Here is a 14,768-nt window from a genome sequence, read left to right as displayed (position 1 = left end):
TTTGTCCTGGAGAAAGCCCCCTCTCCTGCCCTCGCTCCTGTGCCAAACAGCTCAGTTCTTCCCTGTATGTCTCTGGTGCCCCTCGAGCTGCCTCCCCTCCAAGCTTAGAGGGAGTGAGTCTAATAAGTCTGTCTGTGGGCCCTTTAAGGAGCTGCCTGGGGCTCCAGCCGCCTCAGCTTCCCTGACCCTCAGTTCCTGGTGGTTTTTCCAGCCAGAAGTTATGGGGACTTCTCTTCTTGGCACTGGAACCCTGAATGGGGCACCTGGTGTGGGACAGAGACCCCTCAATCCTCAGGGAGGACCTTCCCAGCCGAGGTATCCTCCTGATTTTTTTTTCTTTTTTTTAATCCTCACCCGATGACATTTTTCCATTTTTTGCACAGATAGAGTGGGAGGGAGAGAGAGGAAGAAAGAGAGAGAGAGGGAAACATCGATGTGAAAGGGACACATCGAGTGGCTGCCACCCGCACGACCAACCAGGGCCGGGGACAAACTGCAACCGAGGTACATGCCCTTAGTGGGAACCGAACCTGGGTCTCTCCAGACCGCAGGCGGACGCTCTAACCGCTAAGCCAAACCGGCCAGGGCCCTCCTGATTTTTATCCGCCACATGTGGGTGTGGGTGTGAGACCAGCCCATTCCACCTCCGCCCCTCCTACCACTCTCGATGTGGCTGCTGCTTTAATTCTGTAGTTATAGGACTTCCATTCAGCTTGATTTCAGGCAGTTTTGAATGATGGTGCTCTGTAGTTTAGTTGTAACTTTGATGTGGTTGTGGGAGGCTACGATACCTCGTTTACCATCTTGACTGGAAATTAAATAATAGTTCATTTTTATTGTTGTTGTTAATCCTCCCCTGAGGATATTTTTCCATTGATTTTTTTTTTTTTTTTTTTTTTGAGGGGAAAGGAGTGGGGAGGGGGAGGGGAGAGAGAAACATTGATATGAGACACATCTACTGGTTACCTCCCGCATGTTCCCTGACCAGGGCCCTAACCCAAACCAAGACCCTTCAGTGCAAGGGTCGATGCTCTAACCAGTGAACCATGCCAACCAGGTCAATAGTTTCTTTTTTTAACTGAGGAGTATTTCATTGTATAGATATAACACAGTTTATCCATTTACTGTTTAGAGGACGTATAGATTATTTCTGGTATTGGGTCATTAGAGATTTTGAGTACTGATCTAACTTATTTTTCAAAAGGATCACTTTGACCACCGTATTAAAAACAGACTGGATTGGGGAGAAGATGGAGGGTGTCTGGAGCAGAAGCATAGAAACCAGTTAGTGAAGTCACTTGCCTGGGCTTACAGGTTAGGAGACAAGAGTTAGAATTTGAATCCTGGCAGTCTGGCTTTAGAGTCCACTCTTTCAGCTGCCATTTGGAAATGGAAGCAGTGACTCACTCTGTCAATTCCTGCTGATAGATCATATAAGTTATGGAATGAGGAATGGACTCAAATCTGTGTGGTCATGGTAACCTTGTAAGAGCAGTTTCAGTGGGGTAATGAAGGTGAAAGCACAGTTCAAAAGAAAATTTCAGGAAAGGAACTAAATACAAGTAGAAACCAGGTAGGTCAAGAAAATTTGTGGTAAAAGGTATAGCATGTTGTATAAACCAGCATGATGTGTATGGGGACTGGATAGTTTTGTGTTACACACATTCATGGTGGAGCGTGGGAAACTGATAGAAGCTGAGGGTAGAGGCATAGACAGTGGTTACATGTCAACCCCTTTATGGGCTAAGTTCAGGAGTTTTAACTTTATGCTGAAAAGTTGGGGAATTGTTGAAATATTTTTGGCAAGAAAATAGTAATTTGTGTTTTATATTTCTCAGGCAATAGTGTGATGTGTGGATGGGTGGGAAGATGGTGCAGGGAGATTCTGAATGTAGAGAAACAGGAAACTTAGAACATTCCAAATGTAAAGTGATAGAGATCAAGTTAAGTCAGGAGGAAAGTGATTTTAAAATTTTTAGGAAGTTGAATTTTGATAGAAGTTGGTGTGACTGTTTCAGTGTGGAAGATAAGGAAAAGGAGAAGAAACATGCATGATCCTTGGCTCGACCAAGTTGTTGGTATATTCCATTACTGAGATAAAGGATGCAAAATAAGTGAATAATGAATTCAGCTTTAGATTATTTGAGTCTGAAATGCACGGAGGGGCCATCAAGTAAAGATTCAGTATAGTCTAGAGTTTGGGGAGAACTAGGTTGGAAGTTATTACTTAAAGACTTGAAGCCTTGGTGTACAGAGCTAATTTTTCATGCTAGTAGAACGCTGACATTAAAAGAATATAGATAGATCAGTCTACAAAAGAGATCAAGAGTGAGAGATAAGAGGAAAATCAAGAGGATCGTGTCTTTAAAGCAGGAAAAGGAGTAATTTCGTAAAAGTGTCAGATGCCTTAAGGAATCATGGATGCTGAGGATGTGGTGTCTGTCAGATATTTTCAATGTATGGGTATCATCAATGACCTTGACGAGAACAGTTTTATGGAGCTGGTAGAAGAGAAATTCAATATTCAGAGAGTTAAATAGAGTTGAACAAATAATTTCATGACATGTAGCTGTGAAGAAAACAAAAGAGCACTATCTTGGAAAGAGGAGAGTGTTGTTTTAAAGATTGAATAGTTTATATCCACTAGCAAAGTTGAGGACGCAGGACAGAGAAGATGGGCTTTGTGGGGCCAGCTCCTTGGGGTAGGTGAGGATGGAATCCAGAATGCAGGTGGGAGATGTGGCCTTTGGATCAGAGAAACCCTGCCTCTATTAATATTGGAGAGGGGGTTATTGCAGGTGATTGTGGCCTTGTGTTTGGGGTTGGGGAGGAGTTTCATTGAAAGGGCCTCATAGTCTAAGTATTCTTAAATTACTAGGTTCTTTTTTAATGGAATGGTTTTATATATTGTATAATTTTAGTGGAAGATAAATGATTATGCCTTGTACTTAGTTTTAAGGTTTGGGACTGCTTTAATTTCCGTAGATACTTCCTGCTTTGATAAAAGAACTAGTAAGCATTTTTTTTTTTTTTTTACTAAGTATCAGGGCATCTACCTTATAGGCTGATTTTATAATATCTATTATAGTTGTATTTACTTTATGTATTTGATCTGACAAGTCACTTGCCCAATGGTGTGTCCAAATCCACATAATAATACATTTATTATGATGGATTTTACTTATCTTTTGCCCAGACAGGCTACCATAAAATTGGGCTTATATTCAGCCTATTGCTGTTTCCTATTGTTTGGGATAACTTTCATTTTAATATGAGGAAGAGTGCATAGAGACTACCCTCAAGCCCTTAGAAAAGTAAATCTCTTTAACATACTCTTTATTCAGTAGTCTGTGGTTCTGCAGAAAAGTTATCTTTGAGAGTGTGGTTTCGGATTCTTTATTCTTGGGTCACGTAGAAATAGAAATCAGGCTGTTCTGTAGGAATAATCTTTCAGCAATTAAAGTTTTCAGAATCCAGAGATAGTATTTAGAGCCACAGGAGATTATTTACCAAGGGATTCCTAAGGCCTTGGAAGAAATTAATGATAAAGAATTTACTCCCACAGAGTGGTTTTTATTGTAGGCAACTCTCATGAGTTTGTTAATTACCATTTTTTAAGAATAATGGGGCTGCCCTGGCAGGTTTGGCTCAGCGGTTAGAGCGTCGGCCTGCGGTCCGTAGAGACCCAGGTTCGGTTCCCGCTAAGGGCATGTACCTCAGTTGCAGTTTGTTCCCAAGTCGTGCAGGTGGCAGCCACTCGATGTGTCCCTTTCACATCGATGTTTCTCTCTCTCTCTCCCTCTCTCCCCACCTTCCACTCTATCTGAACAAAAAAATGGAAAAATGTCCTCGGGTGAGGATAAAACAAAACAAAACAAAAAAAGAATAATGGGGCCTATATTTTCTCCAAAAAAGAGACTTTTCCTGAGTATGAAGCAGTAGTATAAGTTAGGCTTTTGTTTTGTCATTGTTGTGATGAAACATTTTGCCATTAGCCTTGCCCCCAGTGTGCTTATCATACGTGTTGGTCGGGGTATTGTATCCAGGATTCACTCTCATTAGAGAACTAAGTAAATCAAAATCCAAAAGAGAACAACAGAAGTATTTTAGAATTTGATGGAAATATTTATGGGGAAAAAAAGGTTAAAATAGCTTGATGTTGTACAAATAAAGCTATTTAGTTTGGAAAACATAACTCCATGCCACATATTAAACCTTCAGATACATTAAAATCTTGATTATCTGAAACTTGGGGAGAATGAGCTAGTCTGGATAATTAAAAGGGTGTCCTAAATATTGAAGTCATTTTATTTGAACTGTTTATATTGCAAAAAGTCTTGTGTGCTTTCTAAAAAAAAAAAAAAAAAAAAAAAATGTGTGTGTGTATAACTTCAATTATTCTGATTCAGAGTAATCTGAACATTAGTTAATATAATATATTGTCAGTTAATATACTGTTGTTGGGAGAGCTCTTTGCCCCTATCCTAAATCATTATAAGTGCTGTTTTGAGTCTTTTCTCCCCTAATTTTAATGTATTTTTGTGTGTGGTTACTTTCTTTTTTTTTTTTAATCCTCACCCGAGGATATTTTTCCATTTTTTGTACAGATAGAGTGGAAGGGAGAGAGAGGAACAGAGAGAGAGAGAAAAACATCTACGTGAAGGGACACATCGAGTGGCTGCCACCCGCACGACCAACCAGGGCTGAGGACAAACTGCAACCGAAGTACGTGCCCTTAGCGGGAACCGAACCCGGGTCTCTCCGGACCGCAAGCCGACGCTCTAACCACTGAGCCAAACTGGCCAGGGCAACTTTCTTAACTTTGACCTATATTGTTAGCTGTAGAGGGATGCCACTTAAACATACACATGTGTGTGTTTGTTTTCACATGGATGGAAACAAGTTTTACATGCTTTCAAAATGGAAGGGGACTATAATTTAAATTTTTAAAATTTAGGCTCACCTTTCTGAACATGAATTAATATAATATGTTGTCAGTTAACGTACTATTGTTACAAGGGCTGTTTGCCCCATTCTAAACATCTTAATCTACAGCTTTCTTGAGTCTTTTTTTCCTCCCTAGTGTTTTCTCTCTTTTCTTTGTAGTTAGTTCTTACCTTGACCTAAATGTTTCTATTTATAAAAGGATACTTCTTACTTTCAGGGTTTTGTTTTTGCTTCAAATAAGAGAAATTGGACACCAGATTGTCCAAATAAACTAATTTGCAGAGGGAGCCAAGAAAGAGTATTTTGAAGGTATTTGACATGCTAAGCATGGGTCCCACAAGTTCATAAAGTTGAGCAGCTAGAATACTGATGATTTTATATCTGCTGAAGCCCCAGTAATGTCAGATTTAGCTGCATCAGTGGTCGGATTAGGCCTCCATCTCTTACAGATGTTCAGACATCTTCATAGACTAATTGGAGGGCTCACATAAGAAACCATAATAAGCCCGGCCAGTGTGGCTCAGTGGATTGAGCGTTGTCCCATGGACTGAGAGGTCCCGGTTCGATTCCTGGTCAGGGCACATGCTAGGATTGTGGGCTCGATCCCCAGTAGGGGGCGTGTAGGAGGCAACCGATTGATGTTTCTCACATCAATGTTCCCTCTAAAAAAAATCAATAAAAACATATTTTAAAAAAAAGAAACCATAATAAATAGAAATTTGTCATTGCCTAATCCAGAATTGTAAGACAGTTGCTGCCCCTTCCTCACTACAAACTTCCTCACAAACAGAAGAGTATTGGCTCTTCTAACAATTTTGTGTAATAAAAGTGACTACAAAATGATATTTTTAAAAATAATTTTAAATGATTTTAATATGGGTTTACTTTAATATGGGTTTTTCCATTAGAGATAAAGATTTTGTGGGTTTAGGATATTTAGTTACTAGACAGAGAAAAGGTACCACAGTCAAAGCTTTTACATTTACTTAAAACAACTTTCACTTTTGTGGATCTTTTTTTTTTTAATCCTCGCTTGAGGACATTTTTTCATTTCTTGTTCAGATAGAGTGGGAAGGAGGGAGAGGGAGAGAGAGAGAGAGAAAGAGAAACATCGATGTGAAAGGGGCACATCGAGTGGCTGCCACCCGCACAACCCAACCAGAGCAGGGGACAAACTGCAACCCTAAGTACGTGCCCTTAGCAGGAACCGAACCCGGGTCTCTGTGGACCGCAGGCCAATGCTGTCACTGCTGAGCCAAACCGGCCAGGGCTGGATCTTTTAATATTAAAAAGTAAGTTGTTCATCTTTTAAAATTTTGAGTGGCTGGTTTATTCACTATTGCCCAGATTTCTGGAGCTACTAGAAGGCTATTATCCACAATGTGCACTTTTAGGTTTTAGAGTTTATAATATACCTGAAGTGATATAATTATCAACTATTATATACAATGTAGCTTTTCAAAAGAGATGTTTATTTTTTCTGTTAACATTCACTCTATAAACAGTTCAATGTGGGAATAGGTTATAACTGGACTATCTATACAGAGGTGGGGCAAAAATAGGTTTATTGTTCGTATGGAAAATAATACAATAATGAATAAATAATAACACAAGAATAAACTATTTTGTATACTCACAACTATAAACCTACTTTTATCCCACCCTGTATTCTAGTAACTGCTTAAAAGAATGAATATTATTTCTAAGAAAATACCAAAAAGTACTACTTAGTTTTCCAGAAAATAATTATGATTATTTCATATAGTTGTAGAACTAATTGGTAATGCAGACTCAAACCTAGTTGATTTCACATTTTTAAATTAAAACAAAAATTTTAATGGGATGGAAAAACACTAGCTAATCTCAGAAGCATTATAAACTTGTTTAAATACCCTTTTCAAAGCTCTTAGGTGGAACCTGGATCCTGTTAGGCAGGCTTTTTTGCGGGCATATTAATTCACGTTCCACCTGTCATGGTACCTATAGGTAAAGACATTAAACCACACCCTCTGTTCTGACCTTTTCCTCAGGGGACACTGACTAGAATCCTTTGGCTCAGCGTGAGAGGCTATTTGAGTAGCTCAGTTCAGAAGAGATTTTACTTTTGAATTGAGTGAAGCAACAAGAACAAGGGAGATAATGTTGCAACTACATTTCTCAAGACTGCTACTATGGAGATTTAAAACTTGACCGTCCCTGCCAGGTTCGGCTTGGAAGGGTTACTTATTTCCACAGGCATACTTGATACTGAAAGCAGTTTTATTGTTCAGCCAATAGATATTTATATTTTATTCTTCTATTCTTTAATGATTTAGTTAATTATTCTAGTTTAAAAGGTGTTTGCTTGCTTTTATTTTTGTTTTTTGTTTTTTTATGAAGACTTGAAAGATCTAGTTTTCTTTTAGATTTTTGGGGTTTTCCTTTTGTTCATTTTTTTAATGAGTTTTATAATATTAATTGGATAGTGCTAAAAAGAAATTTTCATACTGCTCTGGTATGTCATGATAAACTTAAAAAAAAATTTTTTATTGTAATGGAAAACTGATCAAGTAAATGAGGAACATTGGCAGCTGTATCTCCTAGGATGGATTCTTACAGGACCTATTTGGCAACTGTCAAACTCAGTGGCTCATGGTTAGAAGAACAAGATGAAGATGTTTATGAGGTTGAATCTCGTGTGCCTTTACCACATCCATTTCCTCTATGTGAACATTTGGATGAAAGCAACTCAGTAATTATTAATACTTCTATTTTTCATTTTATTCATAAAAGAAATGGGCACATATTAAAGCTTATTTCTAAAATTTCACTGCCTACTCCTCCTTATTCAGTAAGTATAAAAAATTTTGTTTGTTTTAGTTTTAGTTTATACGTTGTTTTAATACATTTAGTTTTTTTTAAACTGTGTAAAGTGAGAAATGAGGTTTAAATGCCTTTAGTAAGGGTAAGTGAAATAGAATCTTGTTTTGTTGTTTGGTGGATATATTGAAGGGCTAAATCTGGTTTCAGAGCCCCAACTCGATCATGTTTTTAATTTCAGAAAGCAGAATGAGGTACAACTCTTCCATACCAGGCAAGCTGTTTGAAAAGATCTTGTTTGTCCTGAAAAATCTTGCTGTTATATATTTATGATGTCAATCCTGAGTAAAAATGAAACGATTTGAGGAAGTAGGCATTGTGAAACCTAAATTGTCATTGAGCCAGTTAAGGACGTGTTTACAGTCATATGGCAGATTGGCTGTAGTTTCAGACAAGGAAAAGGAAACCTAGATTCTAATTTTAATTTTCTTGCTAATTCCTTAAAGAACTTATTTTCAGTGTTTTTAGTATGCCTACTAATACTGTGAGGAAAAACCTTTTTTTGCTTTTTATGTGAAATGTATTTTTATAAACTTTGTTCAGGATACAAGTATTTAACATAGGTTTGTATTTCATGTTCATCTGATTTAAATATGTTGTGAATGATTCACTACAAGTTATTCATTATAACTACAAGTTACTCAGCACTTTTTATGACTTTAATGGCTTTAACTATAATATACTAGCTAATATTTAACAAGCCAGATGGTTTTTAAAACAGTTTTGTTACTACCCCTGAAACTTTTATATTAAAGTGACAGAATATTTACTAATGCTTTCTACTACTGTTTTTAAATTTTTACTTATTTATTGAATTGTGTGAGAGAGAGAGAAACCTCAATTTGTTGTTCCACTTGTTTAAGCATTCATTGGTTGATTCTTGTACGTGCCCTGCCCAGAGATTGAACCTACAATTTTGGTGTATGCTCTAACCAACTGAGCTATCTAACCGGGACTCTACATACTTTTAATGTAATGATAGGTTTCTTAAATTATTTGAAAATGTTGAATGTGACATTTTTATATATTTCATATTTAATAAGTATTAGGTATTACACCTCTACTGGATAGAAGAGGTTTAAGAGGTTTTTCGTTGTTGTTGTTTTTTTAGTATAAAGTATTTAGATGAAAATTTGAAAGGAATCTCTTATTCCAAAAAAGTGCGGGTGCTGTCTGTTATAATAATGAAATTTGTTGGCTAAATATATTGTATTTGATTCTTTCAACTTTTTTGTTTTGTTTTGTAAAACTGAAGTTATTTCTTGTGGTATTATGGTAAACATTTAAGTGCACTTTAAGGCTGGCTTAGATCCTGTGAAGAAGTAGAATAAAGAAGCAAAGATGTACTTAATTTTCTTATCTAAAAGTATTTTGTTGTAAATGTTCTGTTGTATTTGTACAGTAAATTTGTAAAAGGAAAAGGGGCTCATATCCTTTTTATTTAGAGCTTTGAACTCTTTTAGCAAGTTCATGTATTTACCAGGCAACCAGTTTATAATAAACAGAAATAAGTTACATATGTACATGTAGAAACAGTTTATATATTTTAAAAATATAGGCTGTGGCTGTAAATTCAGGAGAGTAGTTATATAAAAATTAGTTTATACTTTATTATCATGTTTCTTTATAATAAAAATTAATGTATATTAGTTATCCACATTTAAATGAAAATACTCTTACCAGTCTAAAGTAAAAATACATATATAATTTTATTTTTGTTGAGGTAACATACATATATATAGTTTTAGGAAATATTTAAAATGTATTCTTAATTTTCTATTATGAATCTTAAATAGAATGATTGCATACTAGAAATTTTAGAAATTGATTTAGAGTGACCAAAAAGAGCTTTATTTGGTAACTCTAAAATCTATTTGCTACAGCAAATACCACTCAGATGTGAAGAGCAAATGTCTTTAAAAGTAAAATATTCTTAAATATTAAAATTTTACAATACATTATTGATACCTGACTATAAATCAGAAACCACTACATTTTATTCATATTTTAAGCTTAAAACATGGTAATATTTTTTAGTACACTTAGTACTTTAGATATAAATTTACAAATTCTTATGACATTATTTTGAGTCTATTATTAATGTATATGGTCATTGCTTTAAAAACATTTTTTAATCGTGTTAATCATCTAGGACTCAGTATTCCATTTGAGCTCAACTTTTTCCCCATGTAGTTGTTTCAGTAAAAATAGATAAGCAATCAGCAGCCCAGAAAACTAAGTCAGAGACAGTTCTTTTCTGTTATTTCATGCAGGCGGTAACAGTAATTACTGTTTTTTGAGAGCTTTGGCCGTAATCTGTACTGAGTGTCATTTTGTCATCTCAAAAAGTGTTTTAGAACGTAGTCAGTATGTGCCAGTGACAGCATTTTAAGGAGGTTGTGTTTATGGGTAATGCTTCTGTGTTCTAAGGTTTTGAAAAGAAACAATATTCATTTAGAGTCTTATAGTTGTTTCAGAAATGGATGGAAACATAAGGCTTTTAGCCCTGGCTGGTTTGGCTCAGCGGTAGAGCGTCGGCCCGCTGATCAAAGCGTCCTGGGTTTGATTCCAGTCAAGGGCACATACCTACCTCAGTTGTGGTGCGTCTCCGCCCTGCGTTGGGGTTGTGTGGGAGGCAGCCAGTCAACGTGTCCCTCATGTGGATGTTTCTCTCTCTCTCTTCCTTTCTCTCCCTCTCTCTCCCTCCTACTCTGTCTGAAGATAAATAGAAAAATATTCTCAGATGAGGATTAAAAAAAAACAAGACTCTGGTTAAAATAATATGGGTTATGAATGTAATTTCATTTTGTTTTGCCACTATGATTTTGTTCATTGATGCCATTGTATTACTCTTCACAGTGTGCAGGAGGAGTCACAATTAATAAATAAATGTAAATGTAAAAGAAATAAAGTTTATCATAGAGCACATAGTTACATAAAATTCTTTGGCAAATACAAGAAGAGCCTATATGTTACTAACTTTTTATATCTCTTTGTATAATAGAATACAGATCTATAATGTAAAGTGGTTTGTTTCCAAAAGAAGCAATTTTTTGTTCAATAAAACTAGAATACCTCTTTAATGGAAAATTGTATACAGCTATTCTCCTTGTCTACTGACTTATCCCACCTACTAATGTTAGCATGTACCAGAAATATTAAATGACTACCATTAACAGTATGCCTTTATTTTTATTTAAAATCTTTTTTCTGAAAGCTTTAATGAAGAATGACACTGGTATTCCCTGCATTAATTGTTTTCCTTCATGTATACTTTCTTTTCTTGTTTAGCTCGAACATGCAAAAGTTACACAGACAGAGTTGATGCGTGAGTCATTTAGACGGAAACAAGAAGCAACAGAGTCCCTTAAATGCCAAGAAGAACTGCGAGAGCGCCTCCATGAGGAGTCCAGGGCCAGGGAGCAGCTGGCTGTGGAGCTCAGCAAGGCTGAAGGTGAGCAACTTGCCATTGGCAACTGAGGGTGGGAAATTTCAAGTCTAAATATAGAGCTTTTGATGCAAGCCAGGTTCGGATACCACGAATCTACTCTAATTTAGAGTGACCATTGAAAATTAAATGTAATTTGTCCTCAGATTACTCCAAACGATTTTTAAAACTATATATATATATATATATATATATATATATATATATTTAATTATAAAAAGTATTTAATGAATTATAGAAAGTATAAAAAACTTTAGAAAATACAGAAATAGATGGTGGTGGGCTATTACCATAATCCTACCATCCTAACACAACTCTTGTAATTAAAGATGAGGAAACTGAAGCTAAGAGATGTTAATAATTTTTCAAGGTCACCCACCATTAAATGGTGATGCCAGGCTTTCAGCCTGTAAAGCCCCATGCTGTTTATATTGTACCATGCTGTTGTGGGTGTTGGCCTTCTAGAATCACTTAAAATATCAACTTTCTGTTGTATATTTAAAATGTGATTCACTTCACAAGAATCTGATTTATATTAAGCTTTCCAGGAACCTATCTATTTATATCTGTTTAATAAAGTGAGTTAAACCCACATGATGTGATACATTAGCATAAAAAGTTCAGAGGAATTTCATATTTAAGCATAATGGTTAACAAGAAAAAAGCTGCATTGAACATACTATATAGTTGCTATCGGCAGCAGCAAATTCATCCAAGACTTTTAATAGCATAGAATGATATAAAGTTGTGCTAGCAGTACACCCCATTTATTGTTTATATAAAACCTAATGGTACAGTATGAAATAAGTAATAATCCCATTCCCTGTTAATTTTATTTTATAGGTGTCATTGATGGCTATGCAGATGAAAAAACTGTTTATGAAAGGCAAATTCAGGAAAAAGCTGATGTAATAGATCGACTTGAGCAGGAATTGTTATGTGCAAGTAATAGATTGCAAGAATTGGAAGCAGAGCAACAGCAGATCCAGGAAGAAAGAGAATTGCTGTTCAGACAGAAGGAAGCTATGATAGCAGAGGCAGGCCCAGTTGAACAGCGTATGTATTTTTAGACTTGTGTGAAGCATGCCCTGAATGTTCAAGGTGGCTTTTTTTTTTTTTTTTTTTTTTGCTATAATTCATGAATTTTACATAGGATCAAAAACTATATATAAGAAAATCTACCTTGTTGGTAAAAGTCTTATTAGCCAAGTATGTGGAATCAGGATTTTTTTTTCCTTTTTCCTTTGGCAAATTTTAACTGGAAAAGATAATTCTTCATTTTTCTTTAAACCTCTGCCTCAAGTAAAAACTGCACATAATGAGGCAAGATATTTTTTTAAATTGTGTAAGATTTAGTTCTTTTAATAGCAGAAAGGCAGCAAAAATGTATGCTTGAATTAAATAACTAAGAGCACTTATCTGTCTCTAGTAGTGAGCAGGTGGGGGTGGATTTGGGCCTGCAAGGGAATAGCTTGAAAAAGTGAGTGGCTGTTAAAAGCCAGCTGACATCTAGTTTAAGTAGGAATTCAAAAAATACATGAGTTTACCAATAACCTTTTATCTTCAATGAGAAAGTAGGCAACATTTGAAGTAAAGTGTGTTTACTTTACAATTGCAACTTTAAAACCTTTTTATCATATTCTCTCACTTTTATATTTCATAAGCTGTGGAATTATGTGTAATTTTACTAGTTGAATTTTATCAGTTTAGAAATACAATATACATTTTTGTAATATATGTAATTTGTTTCTGGTTGCTCAAATTTGATTAACACAGGTTTAGAGTTGGAATTTTTATTTTATTTTTATTTATTTATTTATTTATTTTACTATTATTTTGTAATCCTCACCCAAGGATATTTTTCCATTGCTTTTCAGATAGAGTGGGAGGGAGGGAAGAAGGAAGGGACTAAGGAAGGAAAGGAGGGAGAGAGAGAGAGAAAGAAACATCAATGTGAGAGAAACACATCGATTGGCTGCCTCCCACATGTCCCTGACCAGGGCCAGGGATCTAACTGCCCTTGACTGGAATCAAACCCAAAACTCTTTCTTTGGTCCTCAGGCTGATGCTCTAACTACTAAGCCAAACTGGCCAGGGCTAGAGTTGGAATTTGCGATGTGGAAAGTATATGGATCATATATGTAAAATATTTAAGAAACACTGGTCTGTCTCATAATATTTAATGGTTTTACCTTTTACTTCTAATTTTGTGTGTGTATGTATATTATTCTGTTTTAGAAAACAGATTACATGTAAATTATATTTTTGTTCTGTATGTGTTTTTGTTTTGTTTTTTCTATTCTCATAGGACTAGTAGATGCTGCAGTCGATGCAGCACCTGGATCAGGTGTGTTTATACAATTGCATGGCCAATCTTTGGTGGTAAACTTACAGCTCCAAAAATTGGATGACCCTTGGACTTTCAACCAACTAGCATATCTCTAATTTTGCTGTTGTGTTTCATACTAATTTTTCTCTTTAACAGAATCTTTTCTTACAATAAAAAATACATATTTACATTTGAAATTAACAACTAAGATTCATAGTGGCCATCATTTTATATCTATTTTTCCACAGAGCTTAAGACCATTTTGGTTTTTTTTAAATGTTGGTTTATTAAATTTTTTTTTCTTTAACAAATATATTAAATTCTTGCTGCCTATGATTTTTCAAAATACTGTTTCTAAATCAGGATATATATAAGATGATGGCATCAATAGAATCAGTGAAATTTCATAGAGACTTTCTGGTGATTCACTTTTATATTAACATCTTAATCAGTATTGTTTTAAAAGGAAAGCTATTTTCTAGATTTCTAGTCCTGAGTGCAGTGTTGGCAGACCAGTTAGTAGAGTTTTGTTTCTTCTATTTTCTTCATCAGAGGATTGTTTTACCTTGTTATATATCCTTTATTCTTTTATGATTAATATTAATAATAATAGCTAACAGTTACATAGTGCTTACCATACCCTAGGCATATATTAACTCATCTGATCCCATGGTAACTCTGAGAGATCAGTTTTACATACAAGGAAAACAAAGGGCATCATGTTAAATGTCACATAGGATATCAGTGGCAGAGCTAGGATGTGAACCCACAGTCTCTGCTCTTAAGCACTACACCACACTGCCTTTTCTACTTACCCGTTTTCCCTTGATACACATACGTGTGAGCATGCAAGACTAACTCAGGAATATGGATCTAATAAGGAGTGTGACTAACAGGAAATTCTGATTGTAGTTGTGTTTCTCTAACTCTACTTGCCTTAGTTAAAGATTTGCAGTATTTGACTTCATGTGTATTGTGTATGCACATAAAAGTGACTTTATGAGTTTAGAATGAATTGATTTTTGCCTGAGGTGAGTTATTTCTATGCTTGAATTTAATTAGACTTTGTTCTTTCTCATAGTAAAAGTGGAATTTTTTTTTTTTTTGGTCATTTGCTGTGCTGTTTACACAAAAATACTGTTTTCAGTAACAGGACATTCTTTTTGTTAATTATGTATAATTTTA

General features: G+C 35.4%; 1 protein-coding gene across 8 annotated transcripts in view; it reads left to right on the top strand.

Annotated features, from left to right (window-relative positions):
- AKAP9 (A-kinase anchoring protein 9) overlaps nucleotides 1-14,768 on the top strand; it is a 172,669-nt gene that overhangs the window by 109,202 nt on the left and 48,699 nt on the right. For 7 of the 8 annotated variants that reach the window (XM_036247033.1, XM_036247035.1, XM_036247034.1 and 4 more), the window contains 2 exons: nucleotides 11,098-11,260; nucleotides 12,098-12,310. In XM_036247033.1, coding sequence (XP_036102926.1) covers nucleotides 11,098-11,260; nucleotides 12,098-12,310 — 376 coding nt within the window. Of the gene's footprint in view, nucleotides 1-7,464; nucleotides 7,778-11,097; nucleotides 11,261-12,097; nucleotides 12,311-14,768 lie in introns of those variants that run through there. The other variant, XM_036247038.1, reaches the window with a different exon arrangement.

The sequence above is a fragment of the Molossus molossus genome, unplaced genomic scaffold, assembly GCF_014108415.1.
Source record: "Molossus molossus isolate mMolMol1 unplaced genomic scaffold, mMolMol1.p scaffold_m16_p_7, whole genome shotgun sequence".
Taxonomy (NCBI): domain Eukaryota; kingdom Metazoa; phylum Chordata; class Mammalia; order Chiroptera; family Molossidae; genus Molossus; species Molossus molossus.
Note: the sequence above shows the minus strand (reverse complement) of the source record. Positions and strands in the feature narration are given on the sequence as shown.